This window comes from Colletotrichum abscissum (genome assembly GCF_030869225.1).
Source record: "Colletotrichum abscissum strain IMI 504890 chromosome Unknown Scaffold_1.1, whole genome shotgun sequence".
Classification (NCBI taxonomy): Eukaryota; Fungi; Ascomycota; class Sordariomycetes; order Glomerellales; family Glomerellaceae; genus Colletotrichum; species Colletotrichum abscissum.
The window spans coordinates 542,797-567,143 of record NW_026849987.1 but is presented as its reverse complement, the minus strand read 5'-3'; the positions used below and the strand labels follow the sequence as shown (position 1 = coordinate 567,143).

Sequence of the window (24,347 nt, the reverse complement as noted above, 5' to 3'; positions counted from 1 at the left end):
ATGAATGCGCGATGAAGCACAATCACCACCAATTAGTCTACCCTTATTTGTGTGCATGATGGCCCTGTGCCACGTCCGTCCGCCGTTCGGGAGGCAGCACGTCCAACGACGATGGCTTCCATGGCATTCCGACTATCACGACATATGTTGCCTCACTTTGGGGCCATGGGATCGTCTCACCAACGTCATCTGGCTAGTGTTGACTCCGCTACGTTTTACCGACGTCGCTGATGAATATGCAGTGCCTCTCAGCGCATCTTCGGAGACAACCACATCTGAAAGAAACTAGTCAAGTCGCCAATCACAGAGAAACATAACTCCATGTTTGGTACGTAGTCTGGTATTTGGGTATTTCGTAGAAAGTATGGGCAGTCCAAACCTAATAGCAGCCAGGAGTTGAATCCATTTCGCCAGCCCCCGAGTGCACTTCTGTCTGTGCGACCTTGGGTCACTTACTAGGTCGCTGCCTTTGACCCAATTTCCTCCTCTTCAGCATCGCCTAAATTACGTTCGGCGCTGGCTATGTTCTCCTCATGGCTTCCTTCGAGTGCAGACAACACCAACCAAGTGGGAAAGACGCAGAGAACGGTAATACCAAAGTTGAGGCCAATACTAACGAAATGGTTGGCGTTGCCTTCGGATTGCATACTGTATTTTATAGTCAGTCTCTGAGAATCGTAATGGTGGTGTATAGAGATCCAACGAGTGAGGGAAGTATAGAGGTGACTCACGCCCAGGCAACAGTTTGACCCAAAGCCTCAGTGCCTCTCAGAATACCAGTGTGACGACTCAAGTCCGAAAGATCTGTCGCGTACTGGCCGACAAGCCAGTATAGAAATTGTTGGAAGGCCTGTCCACCAAACTGCCAGAAGAAAACGAGAGCATAGCTCTTTCCGAATCCTCCCTGGAACCAGTCATAAGCAGGCGGTTCACTAGCGTCATAGATCTGTTTCTGTAGCACAGTAGCCCAGATCCATGTGCCCACAAGTACGAAAATGATGGAAACAAATGCAATGCAGCCGCGCCTCTTGATATGGATCTTTTGGTTGTCCAGCAGCGTAGCGATCATGAAGGAGCTGAAGATGCCCGCAAAGTTGGTAAAGAAACTCGAAAACGCCCTCGAGCGCACGGTGAAGTATGTCGCGAGCCACGTGCTCATGAATCCGTTGTAGAAGTAACTTATGAAGAAGGCTGGGAGTAGTAGCAAGATTCTACGGCTGGCAAAGAGCTTCCCAACAGCCTTGAACTCCGCTCCCCATGTCGGAGCCCTCGGTGTGCTGATAACGGTTCCATCTTTGCGCCAGACCTTATGAGCAGGTGATAAACACAGCGCAATGGGAAGGCCAAGGCACATAATGACAATGAAAACGATGTAAGTCGATGACGAGACGGACCCTGTTGTCTTCCGGTTTGCATTGAGGCCCAGGTTAATGGCACCACCCACAATGGGTCCTGCAGCCTTGGCCGTTTGCCAGACAGCGAGATAGAATGCTCGATCTCCGGGAGACGGATAACCGATGATGATTGCGGCCTCGGCTGCCCAAAAAAATCCGGCAGAGATGCCGCAGAGGGCGCTGCCGAATAACATAAACCAAGTGTTGGCACTGACGTTATTCGTATACAAGCCGGCACCGTAGAGCGGGTAACCTATGGCACCCAAAGCAAGCCCATACGGAAGGCCGATACGGTTGTTGACGGCGCCTGCAGCGACACACACGACCGCGAACAGGCCGTATACTTCGTACGGGAGTTAATGGACCAACCCAAGAAATGATACAAAGCTTGTTGGGATGGAAGTCATACCAAGAGCATTGGCTGCGCTGACAGCATAGGGCTCAGCAGCACCACCGGCACCGAGCCCGCCCAGGGCATCCCACATACCAGGGGCTGTGAAGGATACGCCACAAGCGACGACAATTTGGAAAGGTACTGATCGAAAAAAAGGCTTGGCTTTGGCGATGGGGCTCGGACTACGGCTCGAGGCCGAGCCGGGTGTTGGAGCAAGACCCGTTTGCCCCGGGCCACGGTCCTGGGTGTGCATAGTTCCGGACATGGTTCAGTGGTGATCAAAGACTGCCCATCTACGACTACCGGTAGTATGCTATATCAAGCTGAACTCTATCGGCCGCAAAGAAAGCTGCATGAAGACAAATTAGGAAAGAGGCTCAAGCCAAAGACTTCCACGTGGGATCTGAGCCTCCAAAGTCTTTTTATCAAGGCATGCTAGTGTAGACAGACATTTCTTTTCTGTCATCATGTCTTATTGTGGGTTGATGGCGCAATCGGATCTATGAGTAAGAGAAATGTTGGAAATGGAGTATTCCCCATAAGTGTGCGAATATGTAGTCACAGCAGGTGTGGTGTGAATACATATACCCCTCGGCCTGCAGATTGGCATAGTAAGTCAAGGCCCTTGATTACGTCCCTTGGACCAGTACTATCCCATCGACTGCGAGATAACATTAGCACTGTAGATGTTATCGCCGTTCGAACTTGCATTAGCCCGTGCCAACCCTATTAGCAGTTTAGTAGAACCATATTACTACCTAATTTAAATAAATATAGCCGTTATACCCCCCCGACGGAGTAACCCGCCGGGGGCGTACTATATATTACGTATTAAAGAAAACTAAGTATATTACGCTCTATACTTAATTACTAATTAAAACTCCCGACTTTTTATTATTTTCTATTATTTAAAAAGCGAGCTATACTTATTTTAATATATAAAAGACTTTTTCCCCCTAACGGAGTAATCCGCTAGGGCCGTACTATATATTATATATTAAAAAAAACTAAGTATATTACGCTCTATACTTAATTATTAATTAAAACTCCTAACCTTTTCTTATTTTTAACTATTTAAAAAGTAAGCTATACTTATTTTAATATATATAAAACCTCTTAATATTAGCTTATATAAATAATTAAATTTTATATTATATACTCTTTTTTATCCCTTTAGGGTCCGGTCCGCCTTATTAGGGGCTATTTTTGCCTTTATAAGTAAGCTAGTTTATTAAGGTTAATATTAAGTATTTTTATTACGTAATAAATTTTATAATTAATAATAACTAGCCGTAGCCGTTACTAAATATTAACGATCTTATTATAATATATTAATTACTCTCTAAATAGCTAAAAATTACTCCTTACTTTTTATTTTATTTAATAATTCTAAAATATTCTTTTTAATTTTTCTTAACCTACTCTTATACTACGTTTTTAAAATATTAATAATACTTTAGAGTTAGTTAGGTATTTTAAAGCTATTATATTATATAAACTAGGTACTTATTAAGGTAATAGCTATATTAATATATATCTTTTTAATTTTTAAATTAATAATATCTAATTTATATTTTTTAAAACGGCTATATTATAATCCGGGGTTTTTTAGTATAATATTTATAAAATTAAACTTTTAGTTATTAAAAAAGCCCTAAGGGTTAATAATAATTACGTATCTCGGTATTTTAATAGTATATATTTAAAGTAAATAATTTAATAATAATAATAATAGTAATAGTAATAGGGTAATAATAATAGGGCGATAGTAATAGGGTAATAGTAATAAATAGTAAGAGAAGTAGTATTTTTTAACTTTAATAAAGGAAATAAGGTAACGAATATATATATATATATAAATAAAGTTAAAATAGGGTAGATATTATAAGGTTAGTATTATTTTTAATAATAGTAATAAGGGCATCTCTAATATTATTATTATAAGCTACTATTACTTAGAAAGGTAGCTAACTTAACTAAGTATATAATAAGCTTATAAAATAATAGTACTTATTATTACTATTAATAATCCGTAGTTATAAACTTTATAAAAAGGAAAGTTAAAAAGTTAGATAATCTAAAAAAATAGTTTAGTAAAATAGTATAAGTATTTATTAATACTATATATTAATACTATATAAACGATATTGAGAATCGCCTGAGTAACTAATAAAAGTAGAAATAAAAAACAAATACTCTTTTTTATGAAGAATTAAGGAGCCCCTTATATATTCCCTTATATTTATAATATAGCTTATATTAAAAAGATTTTTAATTTTATAAAATATAATTTCTAAATTAATATTAATATACCGGATTTTAATATTTATATTAACCTAGTTATTTATAATATTTATATTATAACTTAATTAAATTCCGTATTATTAAAAAGTACTTTATTAATTCTTAAGTATACTTATTTATTTTTTATTTCTACTTTTACTAGTTACTTAGGCAATTCTTAATATTAATTATATAATATTAATATATAGTATTAATAAATACTCCTACTATTTTAATAAACTATTTTTTTAGATTTTCTACCTTTTTAACTTTCCCTCTTATAAAGTTTATAACTACGGATCATTAATAGTAATATTGGGCGCCCGACGTTAAGTATACTTATATTAGTTATAATAACTATAGTATTAAGCTAGCTAAAGAGGGCGCTTAGCTCGAGAGGGGTAAACTTATTAATAGGTATTTTTAAATAAGCTTATTAATTACTAACTATATATTAAAAAAGTAAGTTCTTATTAAAATAATAGTTTATATATTAATAGGTTTATTTAGTAAATTTATTTCGTAGATTTATTTAATTTAAATAGAGCTTTAAATAATATTAAAAATAATAAAAATAAAATTTTTTTTATAAACTTTAAAAAGTAGTAAATATTAGCTTATTTAGCTCTTTTTCTAAAAACTTTTATATTATTATTAAAGTTTAAAACCTCTATAGTTAAGGGCCGCTTTTAACTATTATAACCGACTATTATAGCTAATTATTATAACTAACCTCTATTATTAACCTTTTTAATTAGTACCGCTATGTAAAGGGTAGCTTACTTATTTTAAATTATATAATAGTTTTTATATTAAAATTACTATATTATATTAAGTACGTACTTAGGGCATATTATACGTATTATATAATTAAAAAGTATACTATATTATATAATTTTTTTTAAAAATATAATCCCGTTAAGGTCGATCTTTTGCGCCTATAAAGCCGGAAAAAAACCACTATATAAAGGTAAAGATAGCCCCCAATAAGGCGGACCGGACCCTAAAGGGTAACTTTAACTTATATATATATATATATATATCCCCCTAATAAAGTAATCCGCCGGGGCCGTACTATATATTACGTCTTAAGAAAAACTAAGTATAATACGCTCTATACTTAATTACTAATTAAAATAATTAATTAACTCGACTATTATCTCCCTTTTATTAACTCTTAACTTTTTATTATTTTTAACTACTTATAGAGGGAGCTTTATTTATTTTAATATATATAGGACTTCTTAGTACTAGCTTATATAAGTAGCTAGGTTTAATATAATCTTTTTTTATATAAGTATTATTATTATTTAAGGGGTTTTATAAGAGCTATTTAAAGTATTAACTTATTCCCTAACTTTATATATTTTTAATTTATTTATTATAATTATTATTACTAAGTTAATATTAATATATTAAATCTTAATATTTATATTAACTTAGCTATTTATAATATTTATAATATTACCTAGCTAAATTCCGTATTATTAAAAAGTACTTTACTACTTTTTAAGTATATTTATATTAGTTATAATAATTATAGCGTTAAGTTAGCTAAAGAGGGCGCTTAGCTTAAGAGAGGTAGACTTATTAATAAGTATTTTTAATAAAATAAGTTCTTATTAAGGTAATATTTTAACTAGTTAACCTCTTATTTAGTTATTTAACTAGCTATTTAAATAGTAGTTTATATATTAATAAGTTTATTTAGTAAATTTATTTAGTTTAAATAAAGAGTAGTTTTAAGTAATATTAAAAACGATAAGGATAAAAAGAATTCTTATAAGCTCTAGTATTTATTTATTTTTATATTCTACCTTTACTAACTACTCGGGCGATTCTTAATATCGTTTATATAATATTAATATATAGTATTAGTAAATACTTATATTATCTCGCTAGACTATTTTTTAAAAATTTTCCTTAACTTTCCCTCTTATAAAGTTTATAACTACGGATTATTAATAGTAATAATAAGTATTATTATTTTATAAGCTTATTACGTACCTAACTAAGTTAGCTACCTTTTTAAGTAATAGTAGTTTATAATAGTAGTATTAAAGATACCCTCGTTACTATTATTAAGAATAATACCGACTTTACGATATCTACCCTATTTTAATTTTAACTTTTATATCTATATATTTATTACTTTGTTTTTTTTTATTAAAATTAAAAACGCTACTTCCCTCGTTATTATTATTATTATTACTATTTAACTATCTACTTTAAGTATACTTTATTAAAATATTAAGACGCTAATAGCTCGTTAATCCTTAGGGCTTTTTTAATAACTAGAAGTTTAATTTTATAAGTATTATACTACCCCCCGACGGAGTAATCCGCCGGGGCCGTACTATATATTATATATTAAGGAAAACTAGGTATATTATACTCTATACCTAATTACTAATTAAAATAATAGTTAACTAACTCGACCGTTATCTTCCTTTTATTAATAACTCCCGACCTTCCCCCGCTTCTAGCTATTTAGAGGGCAAGCTATACTTATTTTAATATATATAAGACCTCTTAGTACTAGCTTATATAAATAACTAGCCCTTTGGGGTCCGGTCCGCCTCATTAGGGGCCATCTTCGCCTTTACGGGTAAGCTAGTCTATTAGGGTTAATATTGAGTATTTTTATTATATAATAAATTTTATAATTAATAATAGCTAGTCGTAGCCGTTACTAAGTAAATATTAACGATCCTGCCGTAATATATTAATTACTCTTTAAATAACTAAAAGCTACCCCCTACTTTTTACCTTATTTAATAACTTTAAAATATCCCTTTTAGTCTTTCCTAACTTACTCTTATACTACGTTTTTAAAATATTAATAATATTTTAAAATTAATTAAGTATTTTAAAACTACTATATTATATAAGCTAAGTACTTATTAAGATAATAACTATATTAATATATATTTTTTTAATTTTTAAATCGATAGTATTTAATCCGTATTCCTTAAGACGGCCGTATTATAATCCGGGGTTTTTTAGTATAATACTTATAAAATCGAACTTTTAGTTATTAAGGAAGCCCTAGGGGTTAATAATAACTACGCGTCTTAGTATTTTAATAATATATATTTAAAAATAAGTAGATAATTTAATAATAATAGTAATAGTAATAGTAATAGGGCGATAATAATAGGGTAATAGTAATAAGGTAATAGTAATAAATAATAAGGGAAGTAACGTTTTTTAATTTTAATAAAAAAATAAAGTAATAAATATATATATATATAAGTAAAGTAAAAAGTACTAGGGTAGATATCGTAAGGTCGGTATTATTTTTAATAATAGTAACGAGGGTATTTTTAATATTACTATTATAAGCTACTATTACTTAGAAAGGTAGCTAACTTAGCTAAGTACGCAGGCTTATAAAATAGTAGTACTTATTATTACTATTAATAATTTATAATTATAAACTTTATAAGAGGGAAAGTTAAAAAGTTAAAAAATTTAAAAAAATAGTTTAGCGAGATAGTATAAGTATTTACTAATACCGTATATTAATACTATATAAACGATATTAAGAATCGCCCGAGTAGCTAGTAAAAATAAAAATAAAAAATAAATATAAATAGCTAGATCTTATATTATATACTCCTTTTTATTAAGGATTAAGGGGCCCTTTATATATTCCCTTATATTTATAATATAACTTATATTAAAAAGATTTTTAGTTTTATAAAATATAATTTTTAAATTAATATTAATATATTAGATCTTAACGTTTATATTAGCCTAGTTATTTATAATATTCGTACTATTACTTAGCCGGATTCCGTATTATTAAAAGGTACTATGCTACTCCTTAAGTATATTTATATTAATTATAATAGCTAAGGTATCGAGGGGGCCTAAGAATCTATCGAGCCCTAGAGGGGGGGACCTATTAAGGGGTATTTTTAAAGTAAGTTCTTAACGAGTAGTAGTTTATATATTAATAAGTTCGTTTAATAAGTTTATTTAATAAGTTATTTAATAAATTTATTTAGTTTAAATAGAGAGTAGCTTTAGGTAATATTAAAAATAATAAAAATAAAAAGAATTTTTACGAGCTCTAGTACGCTAAATATTAACCCTTTTAGCCCTTTTTTTAGAAACTTTTATATTACTATTAAAGTTTAGAACTTCTATAATTAAAGGCTGCTTTTAACTTTTACGGCCGACCTCTATTATTAACCTTTTTAGCTAGTACTATTACGTAAATATATTACTTAGCTTATTATTAATAAATAATAGGGTAGCTTACTTATTTTAAATTATATATCGGTTTTTATATTAAAATTATTATATTATATTAAGTACGTACTTAGGGTATATTATATATATTATATAATTAAAAAATATACCGTATTATATAATTTTTTTTAAAAGCGTAATCCCGTTAAGGTCGATCTTTTGTACTTATAAAGCCGGAAAAAAACTACTATATAAGTATTATACTAAACGACCCCGAGCTATAAAAAGACCGCTTTAATAAATATTATATTAATAATATTAACTTATAAAGAATAGATAAATATATTATAATAAGTATTACTCTTATTAATGCTTTTTTAATATAATAAAGTAATATAAATAAGTTTAAACTTAATAATATAATTAAGAGCTTAAAAAGAATATAAGTAAGTATATTAAATAAGAATATTAGTAAAGAGAGGTTATTATTAAATAAAATAAAAAGAGAAAATAAGGGGTAGTATTTAGTTATTAAAAGGATAATTAATATATTATAGTAGCGGGGTCGTTAATATCTTAAGTTTAGGTAGTATTAATAACTACGGCCGGCTATAGTTAGTTATAAAGTTTTATTAAAGTACGTAATAAAAATACTTAATATTAACCCTAATAAACTAGCTTATTTATAAAGGCAAAGATAGCCCCTAATGAGGCGGACCGGACCCTAAAAGGATAAGCTCTAGTATAAGTAATAAATATTAGCTTCTTTAGCCTTTTTTTTTAGAAACCTCTATATTATTATTAAAGTTTAGAACCTCTATAGTTAAGGGCTGCCTCTAATTATTATAGCTAATAATTATAACTAAACTTTAATATTAACCTTTCTAACTAGCGCTATTATATAAATATATTACTTAGCTTATTATTAATAAATAATAAGGTAGCTTACTTATCCCGAATTAAATAGTAGTTTTTATATCGAAATTACTATATTATATTAAATATATACCCCCCCGACAGAGCAATCCGCCGGGGCCGTACCGTATATTACGTATTAAAGAAAACTAAGTATATTACGCTCTATACCTAATTACTAATTAAAACTCCTAACGTTTTATTATATAATTCTAATTATTTGAAAAATAAACTATACTTATTTTAATATAGGAATTAATATACCGGTATTATAAATTAATATACCGGCGTCGCTCTTATATTAGCATTACTATTCTATTTTTTAATTAGTTTAAAAAAAATTATTAATATAATTAGATTTTATTAAATACTTATAAAGTATCCTAAGTTTTTATTCCTTTACTTCCTTTATACTTAGGTTATATTATTAAGCCTCGAAATCTAACTTATAGTATTTATTTATAATTACTTTTATAATTAGAATTAAAAACGTTCTTTAAAACTAATCTTTAAATAATACCCTTATTAAAAGACTTCCCCCTCTATAAAAACGATTATTAATTAATTATAGCCTTAGATTATTATTTAGCTAATTATTATTATTTCTCTTTTTAAAAAATAGCCGCCCTAGCGTTAACTAATTTTATAAAATTAGTAATTTTAAAAAGTAGTACGACCTTATTACTAAGCTCTTAGCTAGTATATTGTAAAATACGTAACTTTTTATAAATAATTACTTTAATATAAAGCTTATATTATATTTTACTTATTATTTCCTTAAGGAAATAATAAAACCTTAATAAACTACCTTTTTATAATTTTCTTTAAAATATAACCCCTTTCCCGCTAGTAAATAGTCCTAATAACTTTTTTATTTTATAATAAAATAGTTTAATAATACTCTTTAGTTTATTAAATAGGTTATTAAAACTAATTAATAATTAATAATAGTACTATTTTAATAATAAAAATATATTTACTAATAATAATAAATATAAGGTCCCTAAGTTAACTTATTACTTTATTTACCCCTATAGCTATCCTCTATTTAAAATAAAATATCTTTTTAAACTAGAACCTCTTATTATACTCTAAGTAACTAATCCTCCTCTTTTTTTATAATTAAAATTCTAAACTTACTAATTCTTAATAATTTAAAATAAACTTATAATACCCTCTTTAACTAAGTTAATAACTTTATAAAAGCTAATAGATTTAGTATTATAAAGCAGAATAAATATAAAGCTCGAGGCTAAATTTTTTAAAATATTTTTTAATATAATCGTTTTAATAAGCTTAGGCTTATATAAATTATTAGTATTTAATAATATAAGTTTCGTAAATATAGTTATAAATAATAAATTATTATTAAGGTTTAAAAAGAGGATAAGTAGTTATTATATTATTATCTAAACCCTTAGTATAATTAATAAAATTATAGCTTTAGTTTTAAAGCCTTTATATACCCTTTATATTATAAACTTATTAAAGTAGTTAAGGATATTATTAAAACTATAAGCTAATAAGTTAAGATTTAGCCCTTTGGGGTCCGGTCCGCCTCATTAGGGGCTATCTTCGCCTTTACGGGCAAGCTAGTCTATTAGGGTTAATATCGAGTTTTTATTACGTAATAAACTTTATAACTAATAATAGCCGGCCGTAGATACTAACGATCCTACCGTAATATATTAATTACCCTTTTAATAACCAAATACTACCCCTTACTTTCTCCCTTTATCTTATTTAGTAATAACCTCTCCTTATTATTATTCCTATTTAATACGCTCGCTTATACTCTTTTTAAACTCTTAATTATATTATTAAGTCTAAGCTTATTTATATTACTTTATTATATTAAAAGGGTATTAATAAGGGTAACGCTTATTATAATATATCTATCCGTTTTTTATAAATCGATATTATTAATATAGTATTTATTAAAGCGGTCTCTTTATAGCCCGGGGTCGTTTAGTATAATATTCGTAGGATCGAACTTCTAGTTATTAAGGAAGCCCTAAGGGTTAACGAGCTATTAGCGTCTCGGTATTTTAATAAAGTATGCTTAAGCGTCTTTAACTTCGATAAAGGAAACGAGGTAATAAATATATATATATATACAAATTAAAGTTAAAAGTTAGGGTAAATATCGTAAGGTTAATATTATTTAATAACGGCGACGAGGGTATCTTTAATATTACTATTATAAATTATTATACTTAGAAAGGTAGCTAACTTAGCTAAGTGCGTAAGCTTATAAGGTAGTAGCGTCGGGCGCTTAATATTACTATTAATAATCCGTAGTTATAAACTTTATAAGAGGGAAAGATAAAAAAGAAGAAGGAAATTTAAAAAAAATAATAATTTACTAAAATAGTATAAGTATCTACTAATACTGTATATTAATACCGTATAAACGATATTAAGAATTGCCCGAGTAGTTAGTAAAAGCAGAATACTAAAATAAAAAAACAAAAAAGTTAAGATTTAGGTTTATAATATATATATTATTATTTAAAAATAGTTTTTAAAATCCTTATTTATTTAGTAAGATATTTATAATACTAGGGCTCGTATAAACTAAGAGAAACTAGTTAAATACTTACTAATTATAACGTTAATTAAACTATTTAATAAATAAAATATCTTATATATAATAAAATAAATAAATAACGAGCTAAACTGCCTTATTAGCCTTATTTAGACCTTTTTTTACTATTTTTAAATATAGAAGCGATTCTTTAAAGTAATTAGCTTTAATAATACTTATAATACTAATTACTTTAAGCTCCCTCTTTTTTAAGTTACTAAGTAGACCTATTTGAAATTTATTTATAACGCCGCGTTTAGCCTTATTAATAATAAGAAACTAAAGGGTTTATCGTTTTTTTTAATAAATATCCGCTAACTTATAAACTAATACTTAGTCCGTTACTTTATTATTATTATTATAAACTATAATAAATAAATAAAAACTATACTAAACGAGTAGTTCTCGGACGTTTAGTAATAACTCTATATTTATTATATTAATTTTAACGTTATATTTAGAGCTAAGTAAAAATAAGTTAAGGACCGTAATTATAATAATAATAATAATAAGTTTAATAATAAGGGATAGTAGTTATTAATATAAATAATAGCTATATTAAGTAATAAGGATAAGGCCTATATTAATATATTTATTAATAAGCCCCCCCTTTATATATATTATAAGGTCTTTATAATATAAAAACTTATTATTTTTGCTAAGACTAAGTATATTTTTAAAAAAGCCTAGACTAAGTTTTATAAAAAGTTTAATAACTAATACCTAATTCTTTAATACCTCTACGTAATATACTTACTTTTAAGAGTATAATAGGCCCGTTATTTTATTTAAAAATACTAAAACTTTAATACTTATTTATTTTAATATTCTACCTTTACTAGCTACTCGGGCGATTCTTAATATTAATTATACGGTATTAATACACGGTATTAATAAATACTTATACTATCTCGCTAAACTATTTTTTTTAGATTTTCTAACTTTTTAACTTTCCCTCTTATAAAGTTTATAACTACGCTATACTAAGTTAAGTAATAATAATATTAAGGGTTATTTTTAAATAGTCTTAGTTACTTATATTAGCTTATTAACGTTATATAAAATATAATTAGTAATTAAGAGCTATACTTTTACTAAGCCTATATAAAAAACGAGGTACTTATAGGCTAGGAATATATAAATACTTACTTTAAATACCTAAATAAATTTTAAATAATACTTTCCTTAAAATATCTTATTTTAATTAAAATATAAGGCCGGTTTATAAAAAAAATAATATTATTTAATAAGAGGCTATTCCTAAACCCCCTCGGATTTTATAATCTAAATTATACTATTTTAATTAAGCTAAGTATTTTATATTATTATAAAATCTATTTTAAAATATTAAATTTAGCTATTTTTAATAAATAAGAAATATACCCTTAATAATATTTTTAAAAACGTTTTTTTTAGATTTATATTACTAAATCCTTAACCCTAAGATTATTATATCCCTCTATAATAAGCTAAAGAATATAATATAGTTTATTTTATTATAACTAGCCTTATTTAAAAAAGGCTAATTAGCTAATTAAACCCGTACTATTTATAATAACTAAGGTATAAATAATAAAAAATAAGGACGCCTATTTAAAAATAAAAATAAGTTAATACTAACTAAGCTTATAAAAAAAATAAGTTAGCTAAGTTAAAACTAAATATTAAGCTTATCTTAGTAATAAATAAAGAGCTAGTTTAGCGTTCTTAATAAGAAGAGGATAATAGGGAATAATATAAATAAATAGCTAATATAACTTAGTATTTAAAAAAAATAGAGCTAAAAAAAAGTAGTTTATAATAATAATAAATTATTATAATTACGTTAAAAGAGGTAATTAAATAAACGTTATTATAATTTATTTTTTATATATTTTAAGTATATAATAAAAAAAAGCCTTATTTATTTAAGATTTATAAAAGCTTATATTATTAACGAATTTAAAATTTATAAATTTTAAATAAGTAATATAATAGTTCTAAACGAGTACGTAAGTTATAGTAGTATTCTTATTTTTAAAAATTTTAAATTAGAGCTTAGGTTAGAGAGGATAATAAGAATATTTATATAAATATAATTACCCTTATTACTTTTATAAAGAAGTACTATATTTTTTAAACTAATTAAAAAATAAAATAGCGACGCTAATATAAGAGCAACGCTAGTATATTAATTTATAACGCCGGTATATTAATTCTTTTTAATATATATAAAACCTCTTAGTACTAACTTATATATAGTAGTTTTTTTTCCGGCCTTATAAGTATAAAAGATCGACTTTAACGGGATTACGCTTTTAAGGGAAATTATATAATATAACATACTTTTTAACTATATAATATATATAATATATCTTAAGTACGCGCTTAACGTAATATAATAATTTTAATACGAAAATTACTATTTAATTCGGGATAAGTAAACTACCTTATTACTTATTAATAATAAGCTAAGCGATATACTTACGTAATAGTACTAGTTAAAAAGGTTAATAATAGAGGTTAGCTATAATAATTCGTTATAATAGTTAGTTATAATAATTAAAAGCGGCCCTTAACCACAGAGGTTCTAAACTTTAATAACGATATAAAAGTTTTTTAAAAAAGGGCTAAATAAGCTAATATTTATTACTTTTTAAAGCTCGTAAAGATTCTTTTTATCCTTATTATTTTTAATATTACCTAAAGCTACTCTCTATTTAAACTAAATAAACTTACTAAATAAATATACTAAATAAATCTATTAAATAAACTTATTAATATATAAACTACTATTTAAATAGTTAGTTAAATAACTAGTTAAGAGGTTAGTTAGTTAAAATACTACCTTAATAAGAACTTAAAAATACTTATTAATAAGTCTACCTCTCTTAAGCTAAGTACCCTCGGCTAGCTTAATACTATAGCTATTATAATTAATATAAGTATACTTAAGGATTAATAAAGTACTTTTTAATAATATAGAATTTAACTAAGTAATAGTATAAATACCGTAAATAGCCGGGCTAATATAAATATTAAAATTTAGTATATTAATATTAACTTAGTTATAATAGTTATAATAAACGGGCCGGAAGTATATAGGGTTAGAGTAATAAGCTAGTATTTTAAATAGCTCTTATAAGACCCCCTAGGTAATAATAATACTTATATAAAAAAATAGATTATATTAAACTTAGCTACTTATATAGATTAGTATTAAGAGGTCCTATGCGCGTTAGAGTAGGTAAAGCTTGCCCTATAAGCGGCTAGAATTACGTAGTAGAAGGTTAGGAGCTATTTTAGTTAGTAGTTAAGTATAGAGCGCATTATACCCAGTTTTCCTTAATACGTAATACATAGTACGGCCCCGGCGGATTGCTCCGTTAGGGGGGTACTAACTTATATAAATAGCTAAATCTTATATTATATACTCTTTTTTATTAAAATTCAGAGGACCCCTTATATATTCCTTTACGTTTATAATATAGCTTATATTAGAGGGATTTTTAGTTTTATAAAATATTATTTTTAAATTAATCTTAATATATTAAATTTTAATATCCGTATTAGCCCAGTTATTTATAATATTCGTATTATTACTTAGTTAGATTTTATATTATTAAAAAGTACTATACTACTTTTTAAATATATTTATATTAGTTATAGTAGTTAGGGTATTAAGGGGGCTTAATTTATCGAGCCCTAGAGGGGGGGACTTATTAAGGAGTATTTTTAAAATAAGTTTTTAACGAGGTAGTAGTTTATATATTAATAAGCCCTTTGGGGTCCGGTCCGCCTTATTAGGGGCCATCTTCTCCTTTATAAGCAAGCTAGTCTATTAGGGTTAATATCGAGTATTTTTATTATATAATAAAACTTTATAACTAATTATAGCCGGCCGTAGCGCCGTTACTAACTATCGACACTAACTAAACTTAAGATATTAATAACCCCGCTACTATAGTATATTAATTACCTTCTTAATAACTAAATACTACCCCTTACTTTCTCTCTTTATTTTATTTAATAATAACCTCTCTTTAATATTCCTATTTAATATACTTAACTACGCTCTTTACGCTTATTATAATATATTTATCCGTTTTTTATAAGTTAATATTATTAATATAGTATTTATTAAGGCGGTCTTTTTATAGCTCGGGGTTGTTTAGTATAATACTTATAAGATCGAACCTCTAGTTATTAAAAAAGCCCTAAGGGTTAATAAGTTAGTATCTTAGTATTTTAATAAAGTATACTTAGGAATAAGTAAACGGTTAAATAGTAATAGTAATAGTAATAGTATAATAATAATAGATAGTAAGAGAAGCGTCTTTAACTTTAATAAAAGAAACGAAATAACGAATATATATATATATATATATACGAGTTAAAATTAAAAATATTAGGGTAAATATTATAAAGTCGATATTATTTAATAATAATAACGAGGGCATTTCTAATTCTATATTATTATAAGCTACTATTATTTAAAAAAGTAGCTAACTTAGCTAGGTATATAGTAGGCTTATAAAGTAGTAGCGTTAGGTATATAGTATTACTATTAATAATCCGTAGTTATAAACTTTATAAAAGGGAAAGTTAAAAAAGTAGAAAATCTAAAAAAATAGTCTACTAAAATAGTATAAGTATTTATTAATACTATATATTAGTACTATATAATCGATATTAAGAACCGCCCGAGCAGCTAGTAAAGGCAGAAATAAAAAAATAAATATATTAATAAGTTCGTTTAATAAGTTTATTCAATAAATTTATTTAGTTTAAATAGAGAGTAGTTTTAAATAATATTAAAAATAATAAAGATAAAAAAAATCTTTATAAGCTCTAAAAAATAACTGAATATTAGCCCTTTTAGCCTTTTCTTTAAAAAAGACCTCTATATTATTATTAAAGTTTAGAACTTTTATAGTCAAAGAAGGCCGTTTCTAACTTTTATAGCCGATTTTTATTATTAACCTTTCTAGCTAGCGCTACTACGTAAATATATTACATAACTTATTATTAATAAGTAATAGGGTAGCTTATTTATTATAAATTATATAGCGGTTTTTATATTAAAACTACTATATTACGTTAAGCGCGTACTTAGGGTATATTATACGTATTATATAATTAAAAAGTATATTATATTATATAATTTCTTTTAAGTAGTGGCGTCCTGCGCCTAATATTGCTATTAATCCGTGTTTATGAACTTTATAAGAGGGAAAGTTTAAAAAGTAAAAGAAAATCGAAAAAATAGTTTAACAAGATAGTATAAGTATTTACTAATACTGTGTATTAATATTATATAACCGATATTAAGAATCGCCCGAGTAGCTAGTAAAGGTAGAATAGTAAAATAAATAAAATAAATAATTTCTTTTAGAAACGTAATTTTATTAAGGTCAATCTTTTATGCTTATAAAGCCGGAAAAAAGCTATTAAATATTAAATATGTAGTGGTTTTTTTTCCGGCTTTATAGGCATAAAAGATCGACCTTAATAGGATTACGCTTTTAAAGAAAATTATATAATACGGTATACTTTTTAACTATATAATACATATAATATACCCTAAGTACGCGCTTAATATAATATAATAATTTTAATATTAAAACCGCTATATAATATAATATAAGTAAGCTATTTTATAATAGTACTAGCTAAAAAAGTTAATAATAGAAGTTAGCTATAAAGGTTAAAAATAGCCTTCCTTAATTATAAAAGTTCTAAACTTTAATAATAATATAAAGGTTTTTAAAAAAAGGGCTAAAAGGGCTAATATTTAACTACTTTTTATACTAGAGCTTATAAAGATTCTTTTTATTTTTATTATTTTTAATGTTATTTAAAGCTCTATTTAAACTAGATAGATTTATTAAATGAACTTATTAAACGAACTTATTAATATATAAATTACTACTTCGTTAAAAACCTCTTAGTATATAATTAATAACTAGCGGGCTAAAAATACCCCTTAATAAGTCCCCCCCTTTAGGGCTTAATAAATTAGGCCCCCTTAACGCCCTAGTTATTATAATTAATATAAATATACTTAAGGAGTAGCGTAGTACTTTTTAATAATATAGAATCTAGCTAAGTAATAATACGAATATTATAAATAGCCGGGCTAAGATAGATATTAAGATTTAATATATTAATATTAACTTAGGAATTATATTTTATAAAAGTAAAAATCTTTTTAATATAAGTTATATTATAAATATAAGGGAATATATAAGGGGTCCCCTAATTTTTAATAAAAAAGAGTATATAATATAAGATCTAGTTATTTATATAAGTTAGTCTTTCTTTTAATAAAGTAATCCGCCGGGGCCGTACTATATATTACGTATTAAAGAAAACTAGGTATATTGCGCTCTATACCTAATTATTAATTAAAATAGTAGTTAACTAACTCGACCGTTATCTTCTTTTTATTAATAGCTCCCGACTTTCCCTTATATAAAGTCCTCTAAGTTCTAGCTATTTAAAGGGCGAGCTATACTTATTTTAATATATATAAACCCTTTTAGTACTAGCCTATATAAGTAGCTAGATCCTATATTATATACTCTTTTTTATTTAAAATTAGGGGGCCCCTTATATATTCCTTTATATTTATAATATAGCCCGTATAAAAAGGATTTTTAGTTCTATAAAATATAATTTTTAAATTAACGTTAATATATTAAATCTTAATATTTATATTAACCCGGCTATTTATAGCGTTCGTATTATTACTTAGCTAAATTCCGTATTATTAAAAAGTACTTTATTAATTTTTAGGCGTACTTATATTAGTTATAATAACTATAGTATCGAGCTAGCTAAGGGTGCCTAGCCTAAGAGGGGTAAACTTATTAATAGGCATTTTTAAAAAGTTCTAGCCTACTAATTATTAACTATATACTAGGAGTAGAGTAGGTTCTCGTTAAGGTAGTAGTTTATATATTAATAAGTTTATTTAGTAAATTTATTTAGTAGATTTATTTAGTTTAAATAGAGTAGCTTTAAGTAATATTAAAAGTAATAAGGATAAAAAGAATCTTTATAAGCTTTAGTATAAGTAATAAATATTAGCCTATTTAGCCCTTTTTTAAAAACCTCTATATTATTATTAAAGTTTAGAACCTCTATAATTAAGGGCCGCTTTTAATTATTATAGCCGACTATTATAACTAATTATTATAACTAACTTCTACTGTTAACCTTTTTAGTTAGTATTACTGCGTAATAAAAAAAGTAGCTTACTTATCCTAAATTATATAGTAGGTTTTATATTAAAATTACTATATTACGTTAAGCGTATACTTAGGGTATATTTTACGTATTATATAGTTAAAAAGTATACCGTATTATATGATTTTTTTAAAAAGCGTAATCCCGTTAAGGTCGATCTTTTGCGCTTATAAAGTTAGAAAAAAACTACTTTATAAGTTAGTTTTAAAATAGTCTATATATATTAAAATAAGTATAGCTTACTCTCTAAATAAGTAATAAAAAGTTAAGAGTTTTATTTAATAATTAAATATAGAGCGTAATATACTTAGTTTTCTTTAATACGTAATATATAGTATAGCCTTAATAAATTACTCTATTAGGATTACTCCCTTTTTATATAACTTTAGTTCTTAGAATTATTATATAATATCTTTTTTTAATATTAATAATAAAGTTATTAACGTTATTATTTATAATAGCTTTCTTAAAACATTAATAATATCTTTTTTTATTTAAAAAGAAAGTATTATTCCTATTTTATTATTTAATAAATAGTTTATTATTATTATTTAATAATAGCGCACTAACTAGTTATTAAGTTAATAATACGTATTTATAATAAAGTATTTTAATTATTATAATATATAAGAGCTTACTTCCCCCTAATAGAGCAATCCGCCGGGGCCGTACCGTATACTACGTATTAAGAAAAACTAAGTATATTACGCTCTATACTTAATTACTAATTAAAATAGTAATTAACTAACTCGACCGTTATCTCTTTTTTCTTAACTCCCGACCTTTTATTACCTATTTAGAGAGCGAGTTATACTTACTCTAACGTATATAAAACCTCCTAGTACTAGCCTATATAAATAACTAAATCCTATATTATATACTCTTTTTTATTAAGAATTAAAAAACCTTTTATATATTCCCTTATATTTATAATATAACCCGTATTAAAGGGATTTCTAATTTTATAAAGTATAATTTCTTAATTAATATTAATATATTAAATCTTAATATTTATATTAACCTAGCTCTAGTATAATCTGTTCTTTTATATAGGTATTATCGTTACCCGGGGGGTCCCGTAGGAGCTGTTTAAGGCGCCGGCTTATTGCTCTAACCCTATATACCTCCGGCCTGTCTATCGTAGCTATTATAGCTAGGCCGGCGTCGATATACTAGATCTTAGTATTTATACTAGCCTAGCTATTTACGGCGCTTATAATATTACTTAGCTAAATTCTATATTACTAAAAGGTACTTTGTTATTTTTTAAGCGTACTTACGTTAGCTACGATAGCTATAGTATCGAGCTAGCCGAGGGCGCCTAGCCCGAGAGGGGTAGACTTATTAATAAGCATCTTTAGTAGAGTAGTAGTTTATATATTAATAGGTTTGTTTAGTAGATTTGTTTAGTAAATATATTTAGTTTAAATAGAGAGCAGCTTTAAGTAATATTAAAAGTAATAAGGATAAAAAAAATCTTTATAAGCTCTAAGTAGTAAATATTAACCTATTTAGCCCTTTTTTTAAAAACCTCTACGTCGCTATTAAAGTTTAGAACCTCTATAATTAAGGGCCGCCTCTAACTATTGCGGCTAACTATAGCGGCCGATTATTATAGCTAATTATTATAGCCGACCTCTACTATCGACTTTTCTAGCCGGCGCCGCTACGTAAGTATATTACTTAGCCTATTATTAATAAGTAGCGGTAGCTTACTTATCCCGAATTAAATAGCGGTTTTTATATTAAAATTATTATATTACGTTAAGCGCGTACTTAGGATATATTACGCGTATTATATAATTAAAAAGTATACTATATTATATAATTTCCTTTAAAAGTGTAATCCCGTTAAGGTCGATCTTTTATACTTATAAAGCTAGAAAAAAAACCACTATATATTAACCTAGCTATTTATAATATTTATATTATTACTTAGCTAGATTCTATATTATTAAAAAGTACTACGCTACTTTTTAAGTATACTTATATTAATTATAATAACTAGGGCGTCGAGGGGGCCTAAGAATTTATTAAGCCCTAGAGGGGGGGACTTATCGAGGGGTATTTTTAAAATAGTAGTTTATACCTTAATAAATTCGTTTAATAAGTTTATTTAATAGATTTATTTAGTTTAAATAGAGCTTTAAGTAATATTAAAAGTAATAAAGATAAAAAGAATTTTTATAAGCTCTAATACGAAGAGTAACTAGATATTAGCCCTTTTAACCCTTTTTTTAAAAACCTCTACGTCGCTATTAAAGTTTAGAACCTTTATAATTAAAAAAGGTTATTTCTAACCTTTATAGCCGACCTCTATTATTAACCTTTCTAACTAGTACTACTACATAAGTATATTACTTAGCTTATTCTTAATAAATAATAGAGTAGCTTATTTATTCTAAATTATATAGCGGTTTTCGTATTAAAATTACTATATTACGTTAAGTGCGTACTTAGGGTATATTATATATATTATATAGTTAGAAAGTATACCATATTATATAATTTTTTTTAAAAGCGTAATCCCATTAAGGTCGATCTTTTATATTTATAAAGCCGAAAAAAAAACTACTATATAAGAGGTTACTTAACCTTTTAGTTATTATTGTTATTAAGTTATTAAGTAAAGTAAAAGATTTTTTTACAAATTACGTATTTATTTTTCTTTCTCCTTTTTATTTAGTAACCGTTTTATAAATTCTTCTTATATAGTAGTTTTTCTTTTAGCTTTATAAATATAAAAGATCGACCTTAATAGGATTATGCTTTTAAAAGAAATTATATAATATAATATAATATACTTTTTAATTAATCGCCGTTAATAATCCGTGGTTATAAACTTTATAAGAGGGAAAGTTAGAAAGTTAAAAAATCTAAAAAAAATAGTCTATCGAGATAGTAAGAGTATCTATTAATACTATATATTAATACTATATAATCGATATTAAGAACCGCCTAAGTAACTAGCAAAGGCAAAATAAAAAAACAAATACTTTTTAATTATATAATATACGTAATATATTCCAAGTACGTACTTAATATAATATAGTAATTTTAATACGAAAACTATAATTTAATTCGGGATAAATAAGCTACCTTTTTTAATAATAGCGCTAGTTAAAAAGGTTAATAATAGAAGTTAGCTATAATAAGTAGTTATAATAAACGGCCGTAATAATTAAAAATAGCCCTTAACTACAGAGGTTCTAAACTTTAATAATAACGTAAAGGCTTTTAAAAAAAGGGCTAAATAAGCTAATATTTATTACTTTTTAGAGCTCGTAAAGATTTTTTTTATTCTTATTATTTTTAATATTACTTAAAGCTCTATTTAAACTAAATAAATTTACTAAATGAATTTACTAAATAAATCTACTAAGTAAATTTATTAAATAAATTTACTAAATAAATTTATTAAATAAACTTATTAATATATAAACTACTACTTAAATAGCTAGTTAAATAATTAGTTAAGAGGTTAATTAATTAAAATACTATTTTAATAAGAACTTATTTTAAAAATACTTATTAATAAGTCTACCCCTCTTAGGCTAGGTGCCCTCGGCTAGCTTAATATTATAGCTATTATAGCTAATATAAGTATACCTAAGAAGTAATAAAATACTTTTTAATAATATAAAATTTAGCTAAGTAATATTATTTGTTTTAATATTCTGCCTTTGCTGGCTGCTCGGGCGATTCTCGATGTCGTTTACACGGTATTAATACACAGTATTAATGGATACTCCCACTGTCTCGATAGACTCTAAGTAATATTATAAATATTATAAATAGCTAGGTTAATATAAATATTAAGATCTAGTATATTAATATTAACTTCGCTATAATAATTATAATAAATAGGCTAGAGGTATATAAGGTTAGGGTAATAAGTTAGTATTTTAAATAGCTCTTATAAGATCCCCTAGGTAATAATAATACTTATATAAAAAAGATATTATATTAGACCTAGCGACTTATATAGGCTAGTACTAATAGGTTTTATATATATTAGAGTAAGTAAAGCTTGTCCTATAGGTAGTTAAAAGTAGTAAAAAGATAGGAGCTATTTTAGTTAGTAGTTAAGTATAAAGTATATTATACTTAGTTTTCTTTAATACGTAATATATAGTACGGCCCCGGCAGATTGTTCCGTCGGGGGGGCGAATCCTTTTTATATAACTATACTTTCTTTTTATAATATTTTAATTTCTATATCGTTTCTTAATTATAATTCTTTTATTATATTATTACTAAGTATTTATTATAATTTCCCTTTAGGGTCCGGTCCGCCTTATTAGGGGCCAACTTTGCCCTTATAAGTAAGCTAGTTTACTAAGGTTAATACCGAGTTTTTATTACGTAATAAACTTTATAATTAATAATAGCTAGCTATAGTTATTAATACTAACTAAACTCAAGATATTAATTACCCCGCCGTAATATATTAATTACTTTTTAAATAGCTAAAAGTTACTTTTTATATTTCGCCTTTTTTAATAACTTTAGATTTTTTTTTTTAGTCTTTTTAAACTTTTTATTTTATTACTATAATACTAAGGTATTAATTATACTTTAGAGTTAACTAGGTATTTTAGGGCTATATTAATATTATATAAGTTCGGTATTAATAATAACGATTCTTATAAAGGTATTATCGTTTTAGATTTTTAAGTTAATAATAACTAGTTTATACTCCTCTAAGTAATTCTTTTATAAATCGGGATTATTAAGTATAATATTGATAAGATTAAAATACTAGCCCCTAAGGTAACCCTATAGGTTATTAAGTTATTAACGTCTTAGTATTTTAAGTATTTTTAAAATAAATAGTTTAATAGTAATAGTAATAAATAGTAAGGGAAGTAGCGTTTTTCGATTTTAATAAAAAAAACGAGGTAATAAATATATATATATATAAGTAAAATTAAAAGTATTAGGGTAGATATTATAAAGTTAGTATCGTTCTTAATAATAATAACGAGGGTATTTCCGATATTATATTATTATAAAGCTGTTATTTAAAAAGGCTACGAACTTAGCTAAGTACGCGGGTTTATAAAGTAGTAGCGTCCCGCACTTAATATTACTATTAATTCGTATTTATAAACTTTATAAAAGGGAAAGATTAAAAGGTAGAAGAAAATTTAAAAAAATAGTTTAATAAAATAATATAAGTATTTATTAATTTTATATATTAATACTACGTAACCGATATTAAGAATTGCCCGAGTAGCTAGTAAAAATAAAATAATAAAACAAATTTATTATAATTTTTATTATTTTATATATTTAAAATATATTTAATACTAAGTATAATTTTAAAAAGGGCTTTTATAGT

General features: G+C 25.8%; 1 protein-coding gene across 1 annotated transcript; it reads right to left on the bottom strand.

Moving 5' to 3' along the window:
• Positions 1–455: 455 nt before the first annotated feature.
• CABS01_00143 (uncharacterized protein) lies at positions 456–2,053 on the bottom strand (the record flags this gene model as incomplete). The annotated part of the gene is made up of 3 exons (XM_060533526.1): positions 456–648; positions 732–1,737; positions 1,804–2,053. 3 exons carry the CDS (start codon positions 2,051–2,053, stop codon positions 456–458), a joined length of 1,449 nt encoding a protein of 482 aa, XP_060406040.1.
• Positions 2,054–24,347: the final 22,294 nt, after the last annotated feature.